Below are 21,985 nucleotides of genomic sequence, written 5' to 3'. Positions count from 1 at the left end.
AATCTTTTTTGACCGCAGATTCTTTTGGAGCTCGTAGTAGGCACGACTTCCACTGATGATGCGTCTTCGTATTTCACGACTCACATTGTTGTCAGCCGTTAGTAAGGATCCGAGATAAACAAATTCTTCCACTAACTCGAAGGTATCCCCGTATATCGTGACATTACTTCCTAGACGAATCCTGTCGTGCTCGGTTCCGCCTACTAGCATGTACTTTGTTTTCGACGCTTTCACCACCAGTCCAACCTTTGCTGCTTCGCGTTTCAAGCATGTGTACAACTCTGCCACCGTTCCAAAGTTTCTCGCGATAATGTCCATGTCATCCGCAAAGCACACAAATTGACTGGATTTCGTGAAAATCGTACCCTGGCTGTTAAGCCCGGCTCGTCGCATTACTCCTTCCAAGGCGATGTTGAATAGTAGGCATGAGAATCCGTCACCTTGTCGCAGTCCTCGGCAAGATCCGAATGAACTGGATAGTTCACCCGAGATCCTTAAGCCAGTTTTGCACACCGTCCATCGTCGCTTTGATAATTCTAGTCAACTTCCCAGGTAAGCTGTTCTCGTCCATAATTTTCCATAGCTCTATGCGGTCGATGCTATTGTATGCTGCCTTGAAGTCGATGAACAGGTGATGCGTTGGGACCTGGTATTCACGGCCTTTTTGGAGGATTTGCTGCACGGTGAAGATCTGGTCCTTTGTCGATCGGCCATCGACGAAGTCGGCTTGATAACTTCCCACAAATTCATTCGTTTTAGGTGATAGACGACGGAAGATGATTCGGGATAACACTTCGTAGGCGGCATTCAGAATTGTGTTCGCTCGGAAGTTCTCGCATTCCGAATGGTCGCATTTCTTGTGAATGGGGCAAATTACCCCTGCCTTCCACTCCTCCGGTAGCTGTTCGGTTTCCCAAATCCTGACTATTAATCGGTGCAAACACGTGGCCAACCTTTCTGGGCTCATTTTGATGAGTTCAGCTGTGATGCCATCCTTACCAGCTGCTCTGTTGGTTTTGAGCTGGTGCATGACATCCTTAACTTCCCTCAATGTGGGAGCTGGATCATTTCCGTCATCTGCTACACTGACGTTATTGTTTCTCCCGTCATCTTGAACCCCCATGCCTACGTTCTCCGCGCCGTTCAGCTGCTCATCGAAGTGCTGCTTCCACCTTTTAATCACCTCACGTCCATCCGTTGAGAGGCCCCCGTCCTTATCCCTGCACATTTCGGTTCGCGGCATAGGACCGTTGCGGGATTTGTTGAGCTTCTTGTAAAATTTCCGTGTTTCTTGAGAGCGGTACAGCAGTTCCATTTCCTCGCACTCCGCTTCTTCCAGGTGGCGTTTTTTCTCCCGAAAGATGCGGGTCTGCTCTTTCCGCTTCTGTTTGTATCGTTCCACGTTCTGCTGGGTTCCATGCTGTAGCTTCTTGTAGAATTTCCGTGTTTCTTGAGAGCGGTACAGCAGTTCCATTTCCTCGCACTCCGCTTCTTCCAGGTGGTGTTTTTTCTCCCGAAAGATGCGGGTCTGCTCTTTCCGCTTCTGTTTGTATCGTTCCACGTTCTGCCGGGTTCCATGCTGCAGCATTACCGTCCGCGCTGCGTTCTTCTCCTCCAAAATCACTCTGCACTCTTCGTCGAACCATTTGTTTCGTCGACTCCGTTCCACGTACCCGACGGTGCACTCGGTTGCGTTGTTTGTGGCTGCTTTTACTGTACTGCAGCAGTCTTCTAGGGGAGCAACATCGAGCTCGCCCTTGTCTGGCAACGCTGTCTCGAGATTCTGCGCGTATGTTGAGGCGACATCCGGTTGCTTCAATCGCTCTATGTTGTACCGTGGCGGTAGTTGGTACCGTGCATTGTTGATAACGGAGAGTTTTGGGCGCAGTTTCACCATTACCAGATAGTGGTCAGAGTCGACGTTAGCGCCACGATAGGTCCTGACGTCGATAATTTCGGAGAAGTGCCTTCCATCAATCAGAACGTAATCGATTTGCGATTCCGTCTGCTGTGGTGATCTCCAGGTGTAACGATAAGGGAGGCTATGTTGGAAGAAGGTGCTACGAATGGCCATGTTCTTGGAGGCGGCAAAATCGATGAGTCGTAAGCCGTTTTCGTTTGTCAGCTGGTGGGCGCTGAACCTTCCAATCGTCGGTCTGAACTCCTCCTCCTGGCCTACCTGAGCGTTTAGATCTCCTATGATGATCTTGACGTCGTGGCTTGGGCAACAGTCGTACTTACGTTCGAGCTGGGCGTAAAATGCGTCCTTGTCATCATCAGTGCTTCCGGAGTGAGGGCTGTGCACGTTGATTATGTTAAAGTTGAAGAAACGGCCCTTGATCATCAACCTGCACATTCTTTCGTCGATCGGACCACCAACCGATCACGCGCCTCTGCATATCACCCATCACGATGAAAGCTGTTCCTCCATTTATGTACCATTTGTGGTATTCTTCAAAGTAATTTTCTATTATTCTTGAAAAACAATAAAGTTGGTCCATAAACTAGAGTTCTCAGAACGGTTAGACCATCTCTGAGAAAACAAAGTGAGTTTCACTGTTGCAGGTACTTCCGAAACCAAAACTCGGGAACCGGTATAATCGAAGTCGGTATGAGAAAAGTGACTGAGATCCATTTTTTAAGCTACAATCTCCGATCGTTGATCGAAAACCGGAAACTCGAAAGGCACGGAATGGTTTTGAGGCAAGTATTGTATTGCGTGTTTTACTTCGTCACAGTGACAGTACAATATTTTAACAATCTTTACCCTGTAATTCCGGAACTGGGACCACGAGACCTTTCATTTGAACCTGAGTTTGTGAAAGTCGTTCAAGCTATCCTTGACCACTATTTCTGGTGCTTCCGGAATTGGAAATTGGATAACCGGAATCGGTTTGTGCGACCGTCTACCGACAGAGACTACCGATTGGATTAGTTTTTAGGCCATTTTTGGCCCGGGTTGGTGGTTCAATGCATAGGGCACTGGTCTTACAAACCAGTTGTCGTATGTTCGAGTCCCGACCTGGAAGGATTCGTAGTGTCGGTAGAGAATCGTTGCACCAGTCATGCATTTTTTCTGTACACTCTGAATCGGCGGCGAAGTCTGTTGAAACAAAAGGTTAAATTCAATGTTGCAAATATTCTTCATGTAACTGATTCATTCATCGATCTTCGCCGCGAATATGCTTCTATTACTTACGAGACGGGCGAACAACGTTGAACTATTCACTGCACGAAAGAGAGAAGGGTGAAAATGAATAAGCAATAATCGTAGAGAACCCGTTTTCCTGAACGATCGTCAATAATGATATACTTAAAATAATCTGCACACTTCACAAAATTCGAGGGTTTAAAATTTATCGAAATTGGTCAAGTAACAACTGAGCTATGATAGCTCAAAGTTACCGTTCCAACTTTTTTTGAAGCTTGGTGTTCCGCGTAACTTTTTTAGGCTTGGTATTAGGAGTGCTAATACATTCTTCACTGCCGATATACATTGTACATGCTCGTTTTATACATTCGTTTGTCATTCGTTCGTTTACTTTACTCTTCGAATTGGTTCGAATAGCGTCACTGCGAGGATCTTTGGTTTCCATTCTTCGCGAAGAATTGTTCATCTAATAAATTCATCATATCTCGTGAGGTAGCAGCAATGGGAGAGTGCTGGGATATGGTTCATCACATACACATAATACTATGGTAATAATGCAGGGGGAAACGTCTTAATTTGCTTGTTTCAATGACAGCACGAACGATCATCGCGAATTAGGTTTTGTCGATGATCGCTGTATTAATATTCGTTCCATATTCGCGTTAAGTCATTCGAGGGTATATTCAATGCGAATAACAACTGCAAGGAATAGATCTTCGTGCGAGCAACGAAGCAGCGTTGGCTTCGTTCGCACCCGAATATACGGACAAGTCCGAATACCAGAACGATTATCGAACAAAGGCGAAGGGAAGCGAACGATGATCCGTGGCGTTCGTTGCATTTTTTATATTCGAGCAACATTGGTTAAATTCCACTACAGGAATGTAATACCAAGGCGCTTTGCTTTAGAAATTTTTTTGTCGGTTTGATTTGAATACGTCTTGCTTCACTATGATTCTGGAATTGAATTCTAATTCTGGATTCTGGAACTGGTTTTTTGACCAGATATTGGAACTGAATTTAGTCCCTCAATTTATGTTCGCGATTCGAATCCGTATTTCTGATTTAGAATTTCGACTTCAACTTCACTCTGGAACAGAATTCGGGATATGAATTTAGGATCTGGATTCTAAAACCAAATATGAGATCTGAACTCCGAGCCTGAATTTTAGAACTGAATCTGAACCAGAATTTCCTGAATTCTGTTTCAGAATTTGATTCATAAATTTTGTTTCAGTATTTATTTCCTGAATTCAGAACCTGCATGCTGGAACTTAATTCGAAACGTGGATTCTGGAACCATATTTTGATACCGAAGTCAGTTCTTTTATCAAGGTTTATTCAAGTTCAGAATTCAGTCCTAGAATTGAATCAGGAACCTGGATTCTGGGAAATTTAATTTTCTAAGCACTTTACCCTATAACTGCGGTAACTTTGAATCCAAGTTCAAAAATTAGTTTTCACATTGATTGTATAACCTTTCTATATGAGAAAGGCAAAAAGTTCCCTAGTTAGATAAATTAAAGTATTGTGATTGAAATTGTGAAGCCAACAGAAGTGTGCAGGGTGGAAAAATAAGATTTTTTTCCAAATCGGTTCTTTGAACCTGAACCTGGTAGGATTCATAGTGCCAGTTAGAATTTTGTACTACCCATGCAATTATTTTGTACATGCACTGGTGAATCGGCGGCTTCGTTTTTTGACAGAGACAGAGTTCCACATTGCAATCAAGAACCCTGACTTGATTTATCGCTGTTTTGTAAAATTAGACAGATTTTTCTATTGTGATAGATGCTCGCCTTGTTCACCAAAACATAGTTATTCGTCAACATTTTTGTTTAGATGGATATATACGATTCATTTGGGCTGTCAACCATTCAGCGAATTATAAGAAACCTTAGTTAAAATCTAATAGTTCCGTAGTTTTTTAATCAGTTATCAAAGAAAATTCTGCTCAGAAATTCGATGGTGAGAGAGCAGAAAATTATATCCAATCATAAATCACATTTTCTGCATGCTTTTGATAGGTGGATTGAGAAGAGGAAAATTTAGTAAAAATCGAAATATTATTGGTTAGATAGTTTTCTTTAAATTTGATTAGTATCTAGCGGGGAACACAGATTTCAAAAAATGGCATGTGAAAGCGACTATGTGATGAAAGCCGCGAAACGCTACCGCAGAGATGGAACTCGAAGTTAACTCCTAACCGGAGAAATTGTGTTTTCGTCTTCAAAAATATTGTACAGGGTCCGGCACTCGAAGTGTAACCAATTAAAAAGGCCATAAATTCAGTTTGGAAAATTACTTTTACTTAATTCAAAGTACAAAATGTGTAAAAATAATACAAAATTCAGAATCAATTCACTTTTGCTCGATATGACCACCTTTTGCCTTGAGACGGTCAAAAAACGAATCGCAAGCTGCCCGAATGTGACTTGCAGGTATTTTGGCCCACTCGCGGACAATAACTTTTTTCAGCGCCTCGAGACCGGTGTATCTTTTAGTTCGGACTTTGCTCTCCAAAATGGCCCAAAGAGAATAATCCATTGGATTCGCATCTGGTGAATTCGAGAGCCATTGTGTGGACGTGATGAAGTTCGGAACACTGTTTTTCAGCCATTCTTGGTTCACTCGAGCTTTGTGAGATGGTGCCGAGTCCTGCTGAAACGTCCATGGTCTGCCACCGAAATGTTTGTCTGCCCACGGCTTCAAAGCAACCTCCAGAATACTTTCCCGATAATATGTCGCATTTATCTTGACGCCAGGCTCGATGAAAACGATTGGAGAGCGCCCATCTGCGGTTACAGCGGCCCAAACCATTATCTGTTGCGGGTGCTGCCTCCTGGTGGCCAATCGATGACTCAAATTCTCGTATGAACGGTCGGTCAAGTAAACCCTATCGTTTTGAGAGTTTACGAATTGCTCAATTGGAAAAATTTTCTCGTCAGAAAATACAATGTTCGGAAATTGACCGCTTTCGGCCAAACGAAGCAACTCCTTCGCTCTCTCAAGTCTAACTTGTTGCTGCTTCGGTGTGAGATCATGCGCCTTTTGGATCTTGTAAGGCTTGACCTTCAGATCATTTTTCAGTATGCGGCGGATGCTACGGTCAGATATTTTCAGTTCTTTTGCCATTTGATTGGCACTTCGTCGAGGATTTCGTTCAAGTCGCTTCTTCACTTTTTGAACCATCTCACGTGACGTTGCAGTCTTTTGATGACCACCTCCATGACATTTTGCGATGCTACCAGTATTATTGTAACGAGTTATGGTGCGATAAACGAAAACTTTATTCACTTTAAGGTGTTTGAGCTCACGAACAATCGCTGGTTGTGATTTTCCATCTAAATATAAATATATATTTATAAAGCAATCACACTATTACGTTTTAAATCCATCACTGATTTTTTTTTCGCGTTCACTTTTGGCAAAATGCTTTCTTGCGCTTGTAAACAATACAACTCCGAACTGTCATTTAGCAAAGGCTATAGCTGGATAAGCATGTGAAATCTGCCCCCAAAGGGAATTCATATTGTTATACCACATTCGAAAGGTCATAGACTGGAAACAATTTTCTCAAAGTTTCAACCCTTTAACTGCCATATTGACGGAGCTAGGGTGGTTCTATTGATTTTTTTTCATTTGTTTTTTGAAGAAACTGCTTCTCCGAAAAATTTGAAAAAAATCAGGCATGTTTAAGGCATTATGGGGATGCTTACAATTTTTTTCAAAATTTTTGAAGATGTATTTCTTTTATTAAAAAATACTAGAAAATTTTGAAACATATTTTTTCCCTCTTCCAATTTTTGCACCACCCTGGATTTTTTAGTGATGAATAAAGAATTTTTGGACATGTTAAAATGGTATGTTTTCATATTTTTTAAAAATGTGGACGACCAAAATATTTAATTTTTTCTAAAAAATCAATAACAGTCGACCATGCGTTCCCATCAAATTCTGAGAGAAGGAAACGCATGGTGCTTTATCTTAGCAGTTTCTAGTAGTTGTGGACCATGCGTTCCCATAAAGTTCTCTTAAAAGGGAAACGCATGGTGCTTTGTTCTAGTAGTTTATGATGCAACTCAAGCGCAGGGCTTAGAAATCAAAGTAACGAAAAGAAGGAAATGAGTATCAACCTTTGCATAATACATACACGATCATACTTCGGGTACAACCTAGAATGCTACAAAGCGAGAACTTACTGGTATGTGGTTTATATATGAATGGTAGTAATATATGAACGTTGCGAGTATCACACATATGCAGTTCGGTTACGGCAGTCAAGAACTAGAGCGAGTGACTGTATATAATTCGATGATTCGATAGTGTTTCATGAAATGGTCAAATTGTTTTGCACTGTTGGGTCTCGTACAACGCGGTTTTCTTTTTGCCTGCTCTGTACATTTCACTAAATACATAGCGAGTTGAAACAGCAGTGAATTTAATTTTTTCTTTTTTATATTGGTGTCAAACAAAAGTGGCCACTGATGAAGGTTGGAATCGATTTCTTAGAATTGTTTTTCCATAAATACGTTTATTTCTTAAGGCAATTTACATAAGTTGTTCTTCGCCGTAGCATCACTTTTACATAGAATTCTTATCCTAATATAATACTAATATAGTCACATCAATTTGAGTTTAATAAAGCACATTCCTCTTATTTTTTAAATATCATATTATTTAAACCAAACGATGAACTGCTATAAATTTTAAAATAAGCTGAAATTTTTATACATTTTGTGGTTGATTTCATAACCCACTTGGAGTTTTTTTTATCAGCACATCATTTTTAATAAAATTTTGCTATTGGATGAACTAATGGACGCAGTAGGAGTCAGAACTAAGACTCAAAAGGGTCAATTATTAAATTGAAACTTCAATTGTCTTTATGAAATGATTAAGAAGTTTCATGTAAGAAAGGTCACGAAAAAATTCATGAAAATTATTAACTGTATTTTTCATTTAAATAGGAAATGGGATAAAAATGTTATAAAAATACATTGCTGTTTCAATGCACACATTTTCTCTCTGATTCTTTTCGTTTATTCTATAGAATTATCATCGTCACTTGGTAGCTGTTCTGATTTAAGCATTTCTGACAATATTTTCGCCGGTCTCACAATTCTGGATAAAAACCGAGCATAAGGAAAGGTAGTGAATAATGGCGGCCTCGTGTGAACAGCAACCAACAGTTTTATTGCCAATAACGCATTCACAGCAACGGCGCTGAATTCCCAAATATCCAGTCGAATTTGTAGTGTACTCGATATAGTACTTGTAAGCTTTTAAAAATGAGACTTATTACCGGCCCGAATAGCTTTTTTGTGATCTGTGTGTCTCAATTGGGTCATCTCGTGATAAAGCTTTAAATCCAAAATTACTTGGCAGAACATCCTTTTCAAAAGCTTCTGTTCCAGAGCTACTATATTCCGATACTTGTTGCACTCGTTCCAATCCAAGGATTGATAATATTATCTTATTAGAACTTCCTGTTCGCAATTTGAACAAAAATACGAATAAAACTTTCTCATTTACACCAGCATACCACGAAGCTCAATGATATTTGACCATATTAAACCTGTAAAAACCTGGAAGCGTTCCTCTGAGAGTGAAAATCACTTACTGAGTTAATTATGTATTCTCAGATATTTTCTGGAAAATAGGGAGCTTTCTACACAATATACCCAAAAATTAAAGAGATCGATTCAGCGAATCAAGTTTTTTAATAGACATGGTCGATAAATGCTTGATTTGAAATTATGCAAAGGTTATAACTCAAAAATGAAAAATAACGCATCACTATTTTTTTATATCTGTTGATGTTTCAAATTTTAGAATAAATAAAAAAATATACAGCGCTCTCAGTCTACAAACCATGAAAACCATCATAAAGATATTCGATTGAAGTTTTCAAACACAAAACTCCAACTTTATCTTTATTATACATTTTTCCAGAAAACTGTACACATCCCTCGATAACATATCTTTATGATAACTTTTGACACTGTAATGAAATTTTCATTCTTTCTTTCATTATTTTTTCTTTACATCCATCAGCAACACGTAAAAAACTGACACTCGCTCTAGTTCTTGACTGCCATAACCGAATTACATATGTGTGATACTCGCGACGTTCATGTATTACTACCATTCATATATGAACCAAATACCAGTAAGTTCTCGCTTTGTAGCTTTCTAGGTTGTACCCGAAGTATGATCGTGTATGTATTATGCAAAGGTTGATACTCATTTCCTTCTTTTCGTTACTTTGATTTCTAAGCCTTGCGCTTGAGTTGCATCATAAACTACTAAAACAAAGCACCATGCGTTTCCCTTTTAAGAGAACTTTATGGCAACGCATGGTCGACTACTACTAGAAACTTCTAAGATAAAGCACCATGCGTTTCCTTCTCTCAGAATTCGATGGGACGCATGGTCGACTGTTATAAATTTTTTAGAAAAAATCAAATATTTTGTTCGTCCACATTTTTCATAACTTACTTCAACATGTCCAAAAATTCTTTATTTATCACTAAAAAATCCAGGGTGGTGCAAAAATTGGAAGAGGGAAAAAATATGTTTCAAAATTTTCTAGTATTTTTTAATAAAAGAAATACATCTTCAAAAATTTTGAAAAAATTGTAAAGCATCCCCATAATGCCTTAAACATGCCTGATTTTTTTCAAATTTTTCGGAGAAGCAGTTTCTTCAAAAATCAAATAAAATAAAAATCAATAGAACCACCCTAGTTCCGTCAATATGGCAGTTAAAGGGTTGAAACTTTGAGAAAATAGTTTACAGTCTATGACCTTTCGAATGTGGTATAACAATATGAATTCCCTTTGGGGGCAGATTTTACATGCTTATCCTGCTATAGCCTTTCTAGAGAGCTGATGCCCGTGCGTCAGCTGCGCGAGCGGTCTGAAGTTGGTTACACTTCGAGTGCCGGACCCTGTAGACTATCTAATTTCTGGTAACTTTACTGAAGAAACTATTTCGCTAATTATACACAGCAAAAAATTACGAAACACACAAGTGACGCAAATCCACATATGACACAATATATAAGAACATAATCCGTGAAACGACTGAATTTCACAAGAATGATATAAATATACGTCTAAAATGCCCCGCATTTCAAGCAAACATGAAAATTTTCATGTTTTAGCACTTCAAAATATGTCAGAATGCATTAAATAAAAGTTAGATTTACTATAAAATTGAGTCATTTTTTACGCTCATATATGTCGGTCACATAAGGCGTGAATTTACATGATTTTTTTCTAGGTATGTACGACTACACACCAAAAAAAAATTGAATTTTACAGGTGACCTAATACTTCATACAATGTAATTCGTCAAATGACGGAAAATTTCATTTGTAATTATTCAATGTTAAATTAGCATGAAGTTTACTGGTTTCGACTGTAACTTGCATTCGGCTAACAGATGCGACTGTATGGATTCAAATGCACCTTTTTCTAGCTAAGCAGATGTGTGCTTCTTTGTCTCAGTTGATAAACGGACGTATTTTGTGATCCAATGATTCTCGGTTCAAGGTAACTTGAACGGTCGCTATCATCAGTATGCAGTTTATTTGTTCCAATGAATTTCGTGGAATCATAGACACAATACTAAATGGTCTTGCACGTAAATTTTCGTGACCTGCGACGCTCCATTTATGTGCATCTAAAAAGATGTAAAATCACAGGTTTTTTTTTCGAAGTATGTACTAAAAGGGTTCTATAACCCAGAGTTTTTATTCTAACTTTTTTCACATTAATCTTATGGCAATGGTTTGTTCTACAAAGTGTTAGATTACGTTAAAAAAGCTATTCCTTATCCACCTTGTGGTAAGATAATTCCTTTCTCTTTCATCGACACAGTCTCATTAAAATATTTTTTGCTATTTATTTTGAGAATCTGTAATTTGGGCTCATTTTTGACACCATTTTATTCAGATTTATTCGGTTAGCTCACAAAACCGTTTATGTGACTCAGACCAAGTGTATCAGAAATAACACATTTGAACGTAATACTAATGATACTAATAATGATACAATGAAATAAATGTATGGATAGACACGAACGAAGACTAAAAATGCTGATATCGGAAAGATACAAACGGGACTAAAATAAGTCAACGTCATTTATGCCATTATTTCACCGGAGCCGTAAGTAACAGCCATTTGAAGTTTAAACATTATTAATGAACCAAAGGAAGTGTCCAAACGAGCCTAACTACGTAAAAATTGAGCGAAAAGCAATAGTTCGTTTTGTTGATAAGATCACTTATATCCTTGTATCTGAGGAACCACAAGTCATAGTCATTTGATCTTGATCAAAAGTCCAATAGTATCTTTAAAACGAGCTAAACTTGGTTGAAAACGGCTTTGCCATTTCTGAGAAAATTGGGAGTTAAAAAAACAACGCGTTTTTTCGATTACGTGACTTATACTATCATACCTCTCTCACACACACATAGATATTTTCTGTTCTCGTCGAGCTGAGTCGAATGGTCTCCAAAGCTCCGTTCGAAATTCGTTTTTTCAGCAATTCTATTACCTTTCTATGAAGAAAGGCGAACAGGATTTATTCAGAACCATTTCAAGTACGTACCCTCTTCATCATTTTGATGTCGACTAATTAGATCTTATTGCCTTATTGATTTTTATCTGCAAGAGAGCAGGCACAGAAACGCAAGTTTGTGTTAACAATGAGTTACTGTTTATAGAATTTTAAATTTACTTTTATTCCATATAATGACGGAACTACATCTCAAACGAAAAAAAATACAAATCAGAAATACCTCGAATCATCGCGAAGAGGTTACCAATTCCAGACTCAATGAGGCATACTAGAAATCACCTAATGACCAATTATTTATTTCAAGAGACATCAGTCTATTTTAATAATTAAATTGTGACCGTCATAAGCGTACTACATCTGTGTACATACTGTTTTTATAAAAAAAATGTAATCTTTCGAGTCATTAATTTGCATGGAAAAAATAATCAGATTTAAACCATTGTGTGTTTGTTTTATTGCATTACTAGTCTCGCCAAATTTAATCATAGCCATTAACTCATACGCATTTACATGATATTGTAATCATATATTTCAGAAATCCAAACCTATAATCAAAACCCTCATGACGATCTATACAATCAGTAATACGGAAATATCACTTGAAAAGGGAATACGATATTCCACCTGCGTGCGTACAATTGCGATTCCTCCTCCTAATCACTTTCCGCTGGTACAAAAGTTCAAGATGAAAATGATTTCCGGAATTTGTTTCGTCTCGACATGCGTCATGCGAGGTTCCAGTGATGTGTAATCTGTAAGAATGAAATTGATCCATTAAAACGAAGAAAACACAAGATAAATGAAAATTTAATTGGTTGTCCTATCAACTTACGGAACGCTTCCGTCTAATCAGGGACATGGAAAATGCTTTGTTATTTTGTCTATTAAAAGCTGAACCTGGTAGGATACTGATTCCCGGTGAAAGAAATAATATGTATTCAGCATCAGTAAGGATGAAAATATAGTCACGATAATGTTCATGTTGCTAGACGTCAAAATTCTACACCATTAAAAAAGTAGGCGAGGAAGAGTTTGAACATTTTCACACAACAATCAAATCGTAGCTTAAAAGTATGCCAATGTCTCCAAATAATGAGTTACGTCGCAAAATGTGCGCTGTGCAACAAATTTCTACCGTACAATCGATCGGATACGTCCATCTTGGTTCGGCATATGTCTGAAAACCATCCGGAACAGCAGTATACCGTTATTCATTCCAAAAAGCAGTTAATTCGGCGCGAAAATTCATCATCACGAGAAAGTTCGGTTGAAAAGTACAGGTTCAATAATAACAATATGGCTAAACAGTCCTTGGATCGGGAACATCCAAAAGAATCGGCAATCATTCGCGAACTACGAACGAGCGTTGGACAGAAGGCTGACGAAAATCTTCCGGACAAAAGCGATTTCCTGGCTCGGCGATCTACCGGAAGAAATATGCTCTATAAAACTACCGGTAAATGAAGCTCGATATCGAAAACAATTATCCACTCAACAATAGTCGTTTCTCTCTCTCTTCTAGTGGCATCTTGGCGTCCGGCACGAGCCCGCCTCATCTGTCAGCGATGTGGTCAATCCCGATATCCAACAATTCGTTCCTCAGCGAATCGGTACGCCAAATCGACGTATGGAGCGGTTTGTATAATGTCCTGCTGGCCGTTTTGCTTCCTTCCGTGCCTATTTACAGCCCCTACCAAACATCATTTGCACTGTTCCAGCTGTGGTGCCTATCTGGGGGTTTATGACCCCAGCCGGGAGGTGATTGATGCTAATCGACAGCACCGTAGGAAGTGGTCACTTCCTGATGATAATGACGATGTTGGAGAGAGAAAATTGTGTGCTAGATGTTGAGCTAAACCACGCAAGCTAGGGTGAGAGTTTGAATGCAAGTTATACAGCAGAGACAGCTGTCAGTTAGTAGCATCACGTGAACGTGAAGCCAGTTGAATATTCATTGAAGCATATTTGAGGAAAAAATCGATGAACCAAATTCGTAGTGATCCTGGATTTGGTTTCGACAGTTGCAAATTTGATATGAAATAATTACTGCTCAAAATCATTACATCTCTTTGATACAGTCTACCAATGTCATGAGCGCTCTACACGTAATTAAAGAGAAAATTAAACATGTCGTAATTAAAAAATTTGACTGATCGAAAGCATTAAAACTTGATTGCTTCAACAATGCAACTAGTGAAAATAAAGAAATTCCAGAAGTTAACAGCCACAAAGGTGGTGCAAAATCAAGATAGACCTGCTCCGATTTGAATGAAACGTTGCACACGTCTTCGTTATAAGAAAGCATTTTAAGACAAACACGAGAAAAGGTCCTAAGTGCAAAGGAGACTTTCTCTTTGTTTACTTTCTTTTTCGATTATTACGGTCCTATCGGTAATCCTTCTCTCTAACTCTTTACATAGAATAACCACTGAACCCATCGACTTTCGATCTGTAGTTAAGAAATTGTTGGAAAATACAGGTATATGCCGTAAAAACTGAAAGAGCAATTAAACAAAGAGAATCTGTCAGTTGCACTTGGGACCTTTTCTAATGTTCTAATATTTTACGTGACGAATATGAATGTTATACGAACGTCCCCTAAAAGGAATAGAGTAATAACATAAGATTTACGTGAATTGACCAAACGTCAAATAATCTACGTGAATTTCCGGTGTGGAAAACTCGATTTTGAAAATGGCGAGCAGTGTAGTGTAAATATTTGCGAGAAATGTTAGTTAATTACAATTTTTTACTACATCGACCGAACCATTCTAGTATGAAAGTTTTCATATTCCCACTGCCTGCGTTAGTCTGGAAGTGTGCCCACTCCTGCCGAATGCTTCAAACAGGCCGTTGGTGCACCGAAAAACGGGTTCAAAATCAGTATGAAGCTAGAGAGTTCAAAATCAGTATGAAGCTCTTGGTTCAAAATCAGTATGAAGCTCTTGGAAATTCCAAATTGGATTGTCGTCTACGAAGATGTCAAAAGAAATCAATCCGGCGTTAAAAGAATATATTTTGAAAATAAATCGAATGCTTGACAAAATTGAAAAAATCAATCGAAAATATATTAATTTTATTTTGAACCTAATTTTGAAATTCACTATTGATATTGAGTTACAGCTGAAATAAATATTAGGCATTTTAAAATCAAGAAATTTTTTTTGTTTAGATTCTAGAGGTTATCATAGAGGAATCTTAAGGTCAATTGCCTCTTCAGGCCAGAAATGCTTTCTGAACGGCCAGAAATGCTTATGGCGGTATTGGGAATCGAACCCAGGCGGGCTGCGTAGTAGGCATCGACTTACCCATCACGCTATACCCGTCCCGAAGAAAATAATTGTAATTTCTAAAAAAAATTAGAAAAACTTTATCCATCATCTTATTGGAATAGTATCATTGATGAATCGCCATACGAAATATTAACAAAAAGGAACGCGGACGAATTGAGCTCACCTTTTATCTTTGGCCAAGTATCAGTTTAACAAAGCATTCAAATTAAATTACACAGAAAGAAATAATGAAATTTACACGCGATGTAAATCAATAGTAACATGGAATAGACATGAGTTGAATCGAAATTTTGATTGAAAACCTTCATCGATACAAAACTAAATTGAATTGCATTGAATTTTCAATGAATATAACTGTATCTTTCAATTAACGCTTGTTTTGCGATTAAATTATATTGAAACGTACAGAATTGTAAAGTATTTTTATGTTTAATTACCTGCTCCAAATATGTGCATGAAAATAGATGTAAATTCACAAAATATTTTTATCTGTGTAGTAAGGGGCGGGTAGGGTCTAACACTTTTGAAAAATCATTCATTTTTTCTTTGTATTTATCTATAGTAACACATTTCTTCTACAACTATGTTACTTGGATTTTTTTGATAATTTTGCTTAGATACAGTGAAAATCATGATTTCTAAAACGAGTACTCGAACTCGAACACTTCTGGGTAGTTCTCAATATATCTCGATGAAAAAACTACAAAATGTTGTTCGAATGATGCTTTGTATTATACAAAACATGTGAATTTATTGTTTTAAACGATAGCTTTAAAAAAATTCGCTAAAATTGCGTGTTTTTCATCCGTTAGACCCTTTCCTACCTCCAAGATACGTACTTCGATTTATCATTAAATGTTGGGCCGATTTTCACAATTCTAGATTCAAATGAATGATCTTAAGAGTCCATGAATTGCTATAAAATTCAACTTGGATCATACTTTCGGTTTCGGAATTAAAATAAATTAAGAATTTTTTACTGGTAAATTTTTGGCAACACTGTTTTTACAGATCACGCATTAATCGTGTTTTATATCATTGTCAAACTTGTTCAGTTTGTTCTATAGTTCAATCATGAATCGTCGTTTGGTCTATAATTTAATCATGAATGGGCGCTGGCAAAGTTGCAGGAAGATCCACTTTTTATCGAAAAATTATTTTCAACGAAGCTCATTTCTGATTGAATGGATACGTTAACAAGCAAAATTGCCTCATCTGGAGTATTGCTATTTGATGTGCGTCATGAGTCGGCCGATTTGTTGGAGAAAGTGTGCCAAAATTGGACCTTGCGCTTGAGCCATCTAAAGCGAAGCCGCGGCCAATATTTGCATGAAATCAGCTTCAAACATTAAATTGTATTGATATTCTGGGAAACTATATTTAAAATTATTCCAATATATAGATCTTGTTAGCTGATGATAAAGCGAAATGATTGTAGTTATGCTGGAACTCGGTTTCCGGTTCCGGAAACAGTGATCAAAAACGAAACTCATTTCGATTTTCAAGGGTATTTGAACCTAATGTCACAAATTTTCGTTTTCGCTTGATGCCAAACCTAGCCTAGTTTTCACCTTAACTCCTATCAAACCGTTTGGTTTAAACTAGTTTCAATGTTATTGAACTGAAAATCGAGTCAGTTTCGAACCTGGTACTTTTATCGGGTTTACTGACACCCCCGTAGCTAAGTGCGAACCCTACACAGTTCCTTGAAAAGTGTTTGTTTTATGAAACTACCCTGGGTCAGTTTCAATTTTCTCAAGCTAAAGCAACATAAAAATCTATACAAGAAAAACAATAAAACGCTTCTTAATAAATTCAAACATTGTCCGAAAATATGAAGTTAGGATAAAAAATCGATTTCTAAGCCACCTAGTGGTTCGATAATGTCTTTATCTTGTCTCATTAAACAGATTTTGCTTTTTTACTGATTTCTAACACTTATTTTGGCTCATTTCTTAAACCAATTCATTCAGATTGATTCGGGAAGTTCACAAAAGTTTACTTCAGTGCTTACGTCACATATTCGGCAACATTTTTCAACACAAGTGTATAATAACAATATACATTTGAACGTGATCATAGCAAATACAAATTATAATACGGAGTACTCCGACAAATTTTCAAGGACACATTTTGCATCGTGCGGTACATTGTCATGATACACTGTCAGAGTGACAATGTACTTTAACGAATTTCCTATAAAACTAGCAACACTGAAGGGTAAGAACAAGTTCACTATAGTTACTGTTTATTATAGTGAAAAATATGTAAACATGTTACTTACATATTTTGATCCTTAGGAAAACTATGGAGCGAAATTTCGGACGCCACTGTTCTTGTGTCACATCCCTCTACTAAGCAATTTCTCACCATTTCTAAAGCTTCTCGGTTTATTAGCCGGCGATATTTAGACTGATTGTTGCAGTTTAATTCAGTAACGATAAACAAACAAGTTTGTTTTGCACCGTAGCAACTAGCATAAAGCGTTGCCAGAAACGATCTCCTTTCACATTTTCACACTATCGCAACGAAAGGGAGATATATGCTAGGCTTACTTGTTCATGCTGTGAACCAAACATTGGCGATTCGTTTTTATGGGACTTAGGGGTATTATTATTTGTATTTGATCATAGGTCACTCTCGGAAATAATTATGCGGATAGAAAAAAAGTTGATTTATAGATTACGTCACTTGTACGATATAATATCTTCGAAACTACAAAATCAACAATTCAATTCTAGTCTCGAACGAGTCTACAGTTTATGAAATAGATTAATGCATATTTACGAAACTGAGCGGTAATGAGTTTGGACGTTTACCTTATGATCAAAAAAGAACCGGAATTTTCATTTTAAAATTACCGCGCTTGTCCAATCGGTAAACTTTTATTCTCTCAACGTTGGCAACACTTTTATACACATTCTGTCAAATTTTGACGCATATCGTACGATTAGTTTTTGTTTGGCGTCTATTCAAAGAAGTTGAAAAATTTTCGTGTGGCGATTTTTATAATGGATGAAAATTTAGAACAACGTGCGTGCATCAAATTTTGTGTTCCAAATGGATTTAAGTGTTCCGAAACGTTGAAAATGTTATAAAAGGCCTTTGGTGAATCGTGTCTAGGAAAAACACAGGCATACGAGTGGTATAAACGCTTCAAAGGTGGTCGTACAAGCTTGGATCATGATGAGATCCCTGGCCGCCCAACAACATCTGTTACTGAAGAAAACATTGAATCGGCGAAGCAAACCGTGTTGCAAAATCGTTCTGTACCGATTAGAGAGATTGCTGTGTTGTTGGGCATCTCTTATGGATCAGCCGAACAAATTTTAACTGATGATTTGGGTTTGAAACGCGTCGCTTTTCGGCTGGTGCCAAAAAAGCTGAATTTTATTCAAAAACAGCGTCGTGTTGATGTGGCCAAAGAGATGATTTCCAACGCAGATAGTGACCCCACATTCATCGAATGCATCATAACTGGTGATGAGGTGTGGATCTATGAATATGACGTCGAAACCGCACAACAATCGACCGAATGGCGCTTCGAACGCGAGCCGTCATTTACATCATTATATCACCTAAACCGTAAGTGACAGCCATTTGAACATCATACCAGTTTAATGAACCAAAAGTTCTTTCCAAACAAGCCTAAAGTTTGTTGACATCGGTTCAGCTATTTCCAAGAAAACATAGCGGTTGAAAATCGTAGATCATACACTCATACACATACACACACATATTTTCCGATCTTGTCGAGCTGAATTGAATGGTATATAACACTATGAGTCTCCGAAGCTCCATTCGTAAGTCGGTTTTCCAGCAAATTCTATCACCTTCCTATAGAGAAAGGCAAACATCTTTCATTTGATTCTATGTTGGTGAAAATCGGTTCAAAGAAAAATTAGTGCATATTTTTACTGCACACACATACACACAAACATTGCACAATGGAGAGCAATGGATCAAAAACGCAACGACCTTTTTGGAGGCTGGCTTTTTTTTTGGTGTAAAATTATAAGTAAAACTGATTTCACGCATTTAGAAGAACCGAACGAAAGGCTACCATGTTCATTTTACCCCAAGTTCCCTTTTTGTACTGGATTGTATTCAAGTTTAACTATATGACATAAAACCAAAGTACATGCAGGAGACCGGAGAGTGTGTTTCTGATGTAAAAGTTTAACAAATCGCTTGCACATAGCTTTAATGACAGCAGTAAACTCGTTGTATCGTTTTATTCTATTTTTTACTTGTTTACTGTTTTTTACTGTGTTGTAGTATTCAGGAATTCGATCTACAATCCAGAAGCAGATCCCATACGATCTGTCAATATTGGTCAATATTACGTAGAAAACTTCAGTGATCCCAGTATTTACAATGGGAATGGCAGTACTAGCCCGTTTAACCCATTTTACCCTAATTTATTTCATAAATCGCATCATTAGTTGTTCTAAATTTTCATCTATTATAAAAATCGCCACACGAAAATTTTTCAATTTCTTTGTTTAGACGCCAAACAAAAACTAATCGTACGATATGCGTCAAGTTTGACAGAATATGTATAAAAGTGTTGCCAACGTTGAGAGAATAAAAGTTCACCGATTGAACAAGCGCGGGAATTTTAAACTGAAAATTCCGGTTCTTTCTTGATCATAAGGTACCAACTGTAAAAATACTAGATAATAAGAAATTTTTTGTTTATGATTCCTTCTATTATAAACTTCCCTACTTATGAACTCATAAAACAATAATAATGTAATTAAATATAATTTTTTTCACAAACAACTACCCCCTTTTTGCACTGTAGAAATTGTTGCTACTCCCACTTCGGACTATAAAAATACCATATATCACTATAGAAAGCTACTCTCACTTTTTACTGTGAAAATTGACACTAATTTATTGCAAAAACGTTTGAGTTTATTGTATTGAAAATGTTCCACTACCCTAAATTTTATTGTAAATTAGTGTAAACTTGTGATGTTAAACTGGAAATTTTTGTATTGATACTGGAAACTTTTATTAAGGGTGTTTAGAAGAAAATAGAAAATGTGATCAAATCAAAATGTGATTAAATCAAGTTAAAAAGGTAACGGGTGGCAACTAAAATTTTGGAATTTCTATCTCAAGCTGTTAAAAAAAGATAAACATACTTGAAGATGATCTGATTGATTGAAATTAAAGATACAATGTTCATTGTTTAAAAATTATTAGTGAACATTTGAAAACGGTCCGTAATCGGATGTTCGGCGAAGCTTCCGTTTGATGTTGGAACAGGAGCGTTGTACGGCCTTCATGTCAACTTTGCGAATGTATCTCTTGATTCTTCCAATCAACTGTTTGCAATTCTTGGTTCTCGAGTTATTTTTGTACACCAAGGAGCTCAAAATCCCGAAGAAATCTTCGATATGGCGACACTGAGGTAGATGTGGTTTTTGGGTACAAATGGGATCGAATGGGTATTCAGGAACGATTGTGCTTTTTTGGCGTAATGCGATGACGCTTTATCCGGCCAAAACACGTATTGTCCATCAGCATGATGTTTTTGAAGATACGGGATCCAAATTTCCTTCAAACATTCGTTCTGGTACACATCTTGATTGATTGCCAACCCAGAGGGCTTGAACCATGGCTTAGAAATGCCTTTCTCAGAAATGACAATGTACAGCATCACTTTCTGTTCAAACTTATGTTTAAACTAATATTTTATGTTCGGATGTACAGTAGAACTATCCGTTGAATAGTATCGATCGTTTGCGGGAATCTGCGTCTTCGAAAGAGGGAAGTAACTTTCGTCGTCCAAAACAAAACTTTTTCCGGAAAAAAATTTAATCAACCAGCGGCATTGGGAATTCAGCGTTGAAATCTGTGCGTCAGTATATCCAGTATATATGTTTTGCAGATGTACTGGTGAGAACAGTTGAACTTTTTTGCAGCATCCCTTCGACTCAGTGAATCCTTGCTGTTGAAGGCACGAGAAAGAGAACGAAGTCCTTTTGCGTCCATAATTTTGGCTGGTCTTCCACTACCTTCCTTACGAGCAGTTGTTGAGCATCTTAGGATATTGCAAACTGTCGAAGCCGCAACATTTTTGCTTTTAAAATGTTGTACCGTATACTATTTGCCGAGATTTCTGTGCAATTCGTAGAACTGTACAATGCGCTCGCGAAATACTTCTTGTTTCGACGGCATTTTGAGCAAAACTGAGCAAGCATGAACAGAACAGAAAATACTAGCAGAAAGAGGAGAAAGAGAGCTAACAAATTCACACTCTTAGTTCTTTCTGAGCTCGTTTGTTGTTGAGCATACAGGCCTAGAAAAATTTCCAAAATTTTAGTTGCCACCCGTTACGCTATAATGAGGGTATGTTATATTGAAGTTTACCTGCCATCCGAATCCGTTTAAATTTTGAAGACACGAACACAACAAAACCGTAAAGATCCCCTAGTTTTGTTTCATGTCAACTCAATAACAGCTACCTGAACTCAGTACGAATAGTCAATTGTATATATTTCTAAAGCATGTACGAGAGATAAGTTTGACCATTTTCAGTTGTATTGATAGTACTTTTTACTCACTCGTCATTCATGTACACATTTGTAAACTGATTACCTGCATCTTACGACAGCTCATCTTTAAAGTTTTTATCTTTGGCTGGTCAACAACGAACCTAAACGAAAATTCTTTTGAATGGCAATAAAGAAACCGTACATGAAATAGATGTGATTGAAAGACATGGTCATGAAAGAGACCATATGAATCAACCCCAGAGCATCTATAATTGGTAAACTCACCCAAAAGACAATTCATACTATTAGTTAAAAGCAGATGAAAGTAATCGTGTAATCAAAATTTTATAATCTAGATATAACATATTGATTTGAGGACCGAGTGAATTTAGAACTGTCTATAGAAGTATCGAACCCATAATAAATGGATAGTATATTCCATT

The 21,985-nt window shown here is 37.5% G+C and overlaps 2 protein-coding genes across 2 annotated transcripts; one reads left to right on the top strand and one right to left on the bottom strand.

Annotated features, from left to right (window-relative positions):
* Nucleotides 1–481: 481 nt before the first annotated feature.
* On the bottom strand, nt 482–2,356 carry LOC131429161 (uncharacterized). The gene has a single exon (XM_058593208.1). The coding sequence runs from the start codon at nt 2,354–2,356 to the stop codon at nt 482–484; it is 1,875 nt and encodes a 624-aa protein (XP_058449191.1).
* A 10,415-nt stretch (nt 2,357–12,771) lies between these two features.
* On the top strand, nt 12,772–13,880 carry LOC131432743 (uncharacterized). Its single transcript, XM_058599228.1, has 2 exons — nt 12,772–13,196; nt 13,263–13,880. The coding sequence occupies exons 1-2, from the start codon at nt 12,833–12,835 to the stop codon at nt 13,589–13,591; spliced, it is 693 nt and encodes a 230-aa protein (XP_058455211.1). The 5' UTR covers nt 12,772–12,832; the 3' UTR covers nt 13,592–13,880.
* The last annotated feature ends 8,105 nt before the right edge of the window (nt 13,881–21,985 follow it).

This window comes from Malaya genurostris, chromosome 2 (assembly GCF_030247185.1).
Source record: "Malaya genurostris strain Urasoe2022 chromosome 2, Malgen_1.1, whole genome shotgun sequence".
In the NCBI taxonomy this organism is placed as follows: Eukaryota; Metazoa; Arthropoda; class Insecta; order Diptera; family Culicidae; genus Malaya; species Malaya genurostris.
The sequence above is the reverse complement of the archived record's forward strand: the minus strand, read 5'-3'. Positions and strand labels throughout refer to the sequence as shown.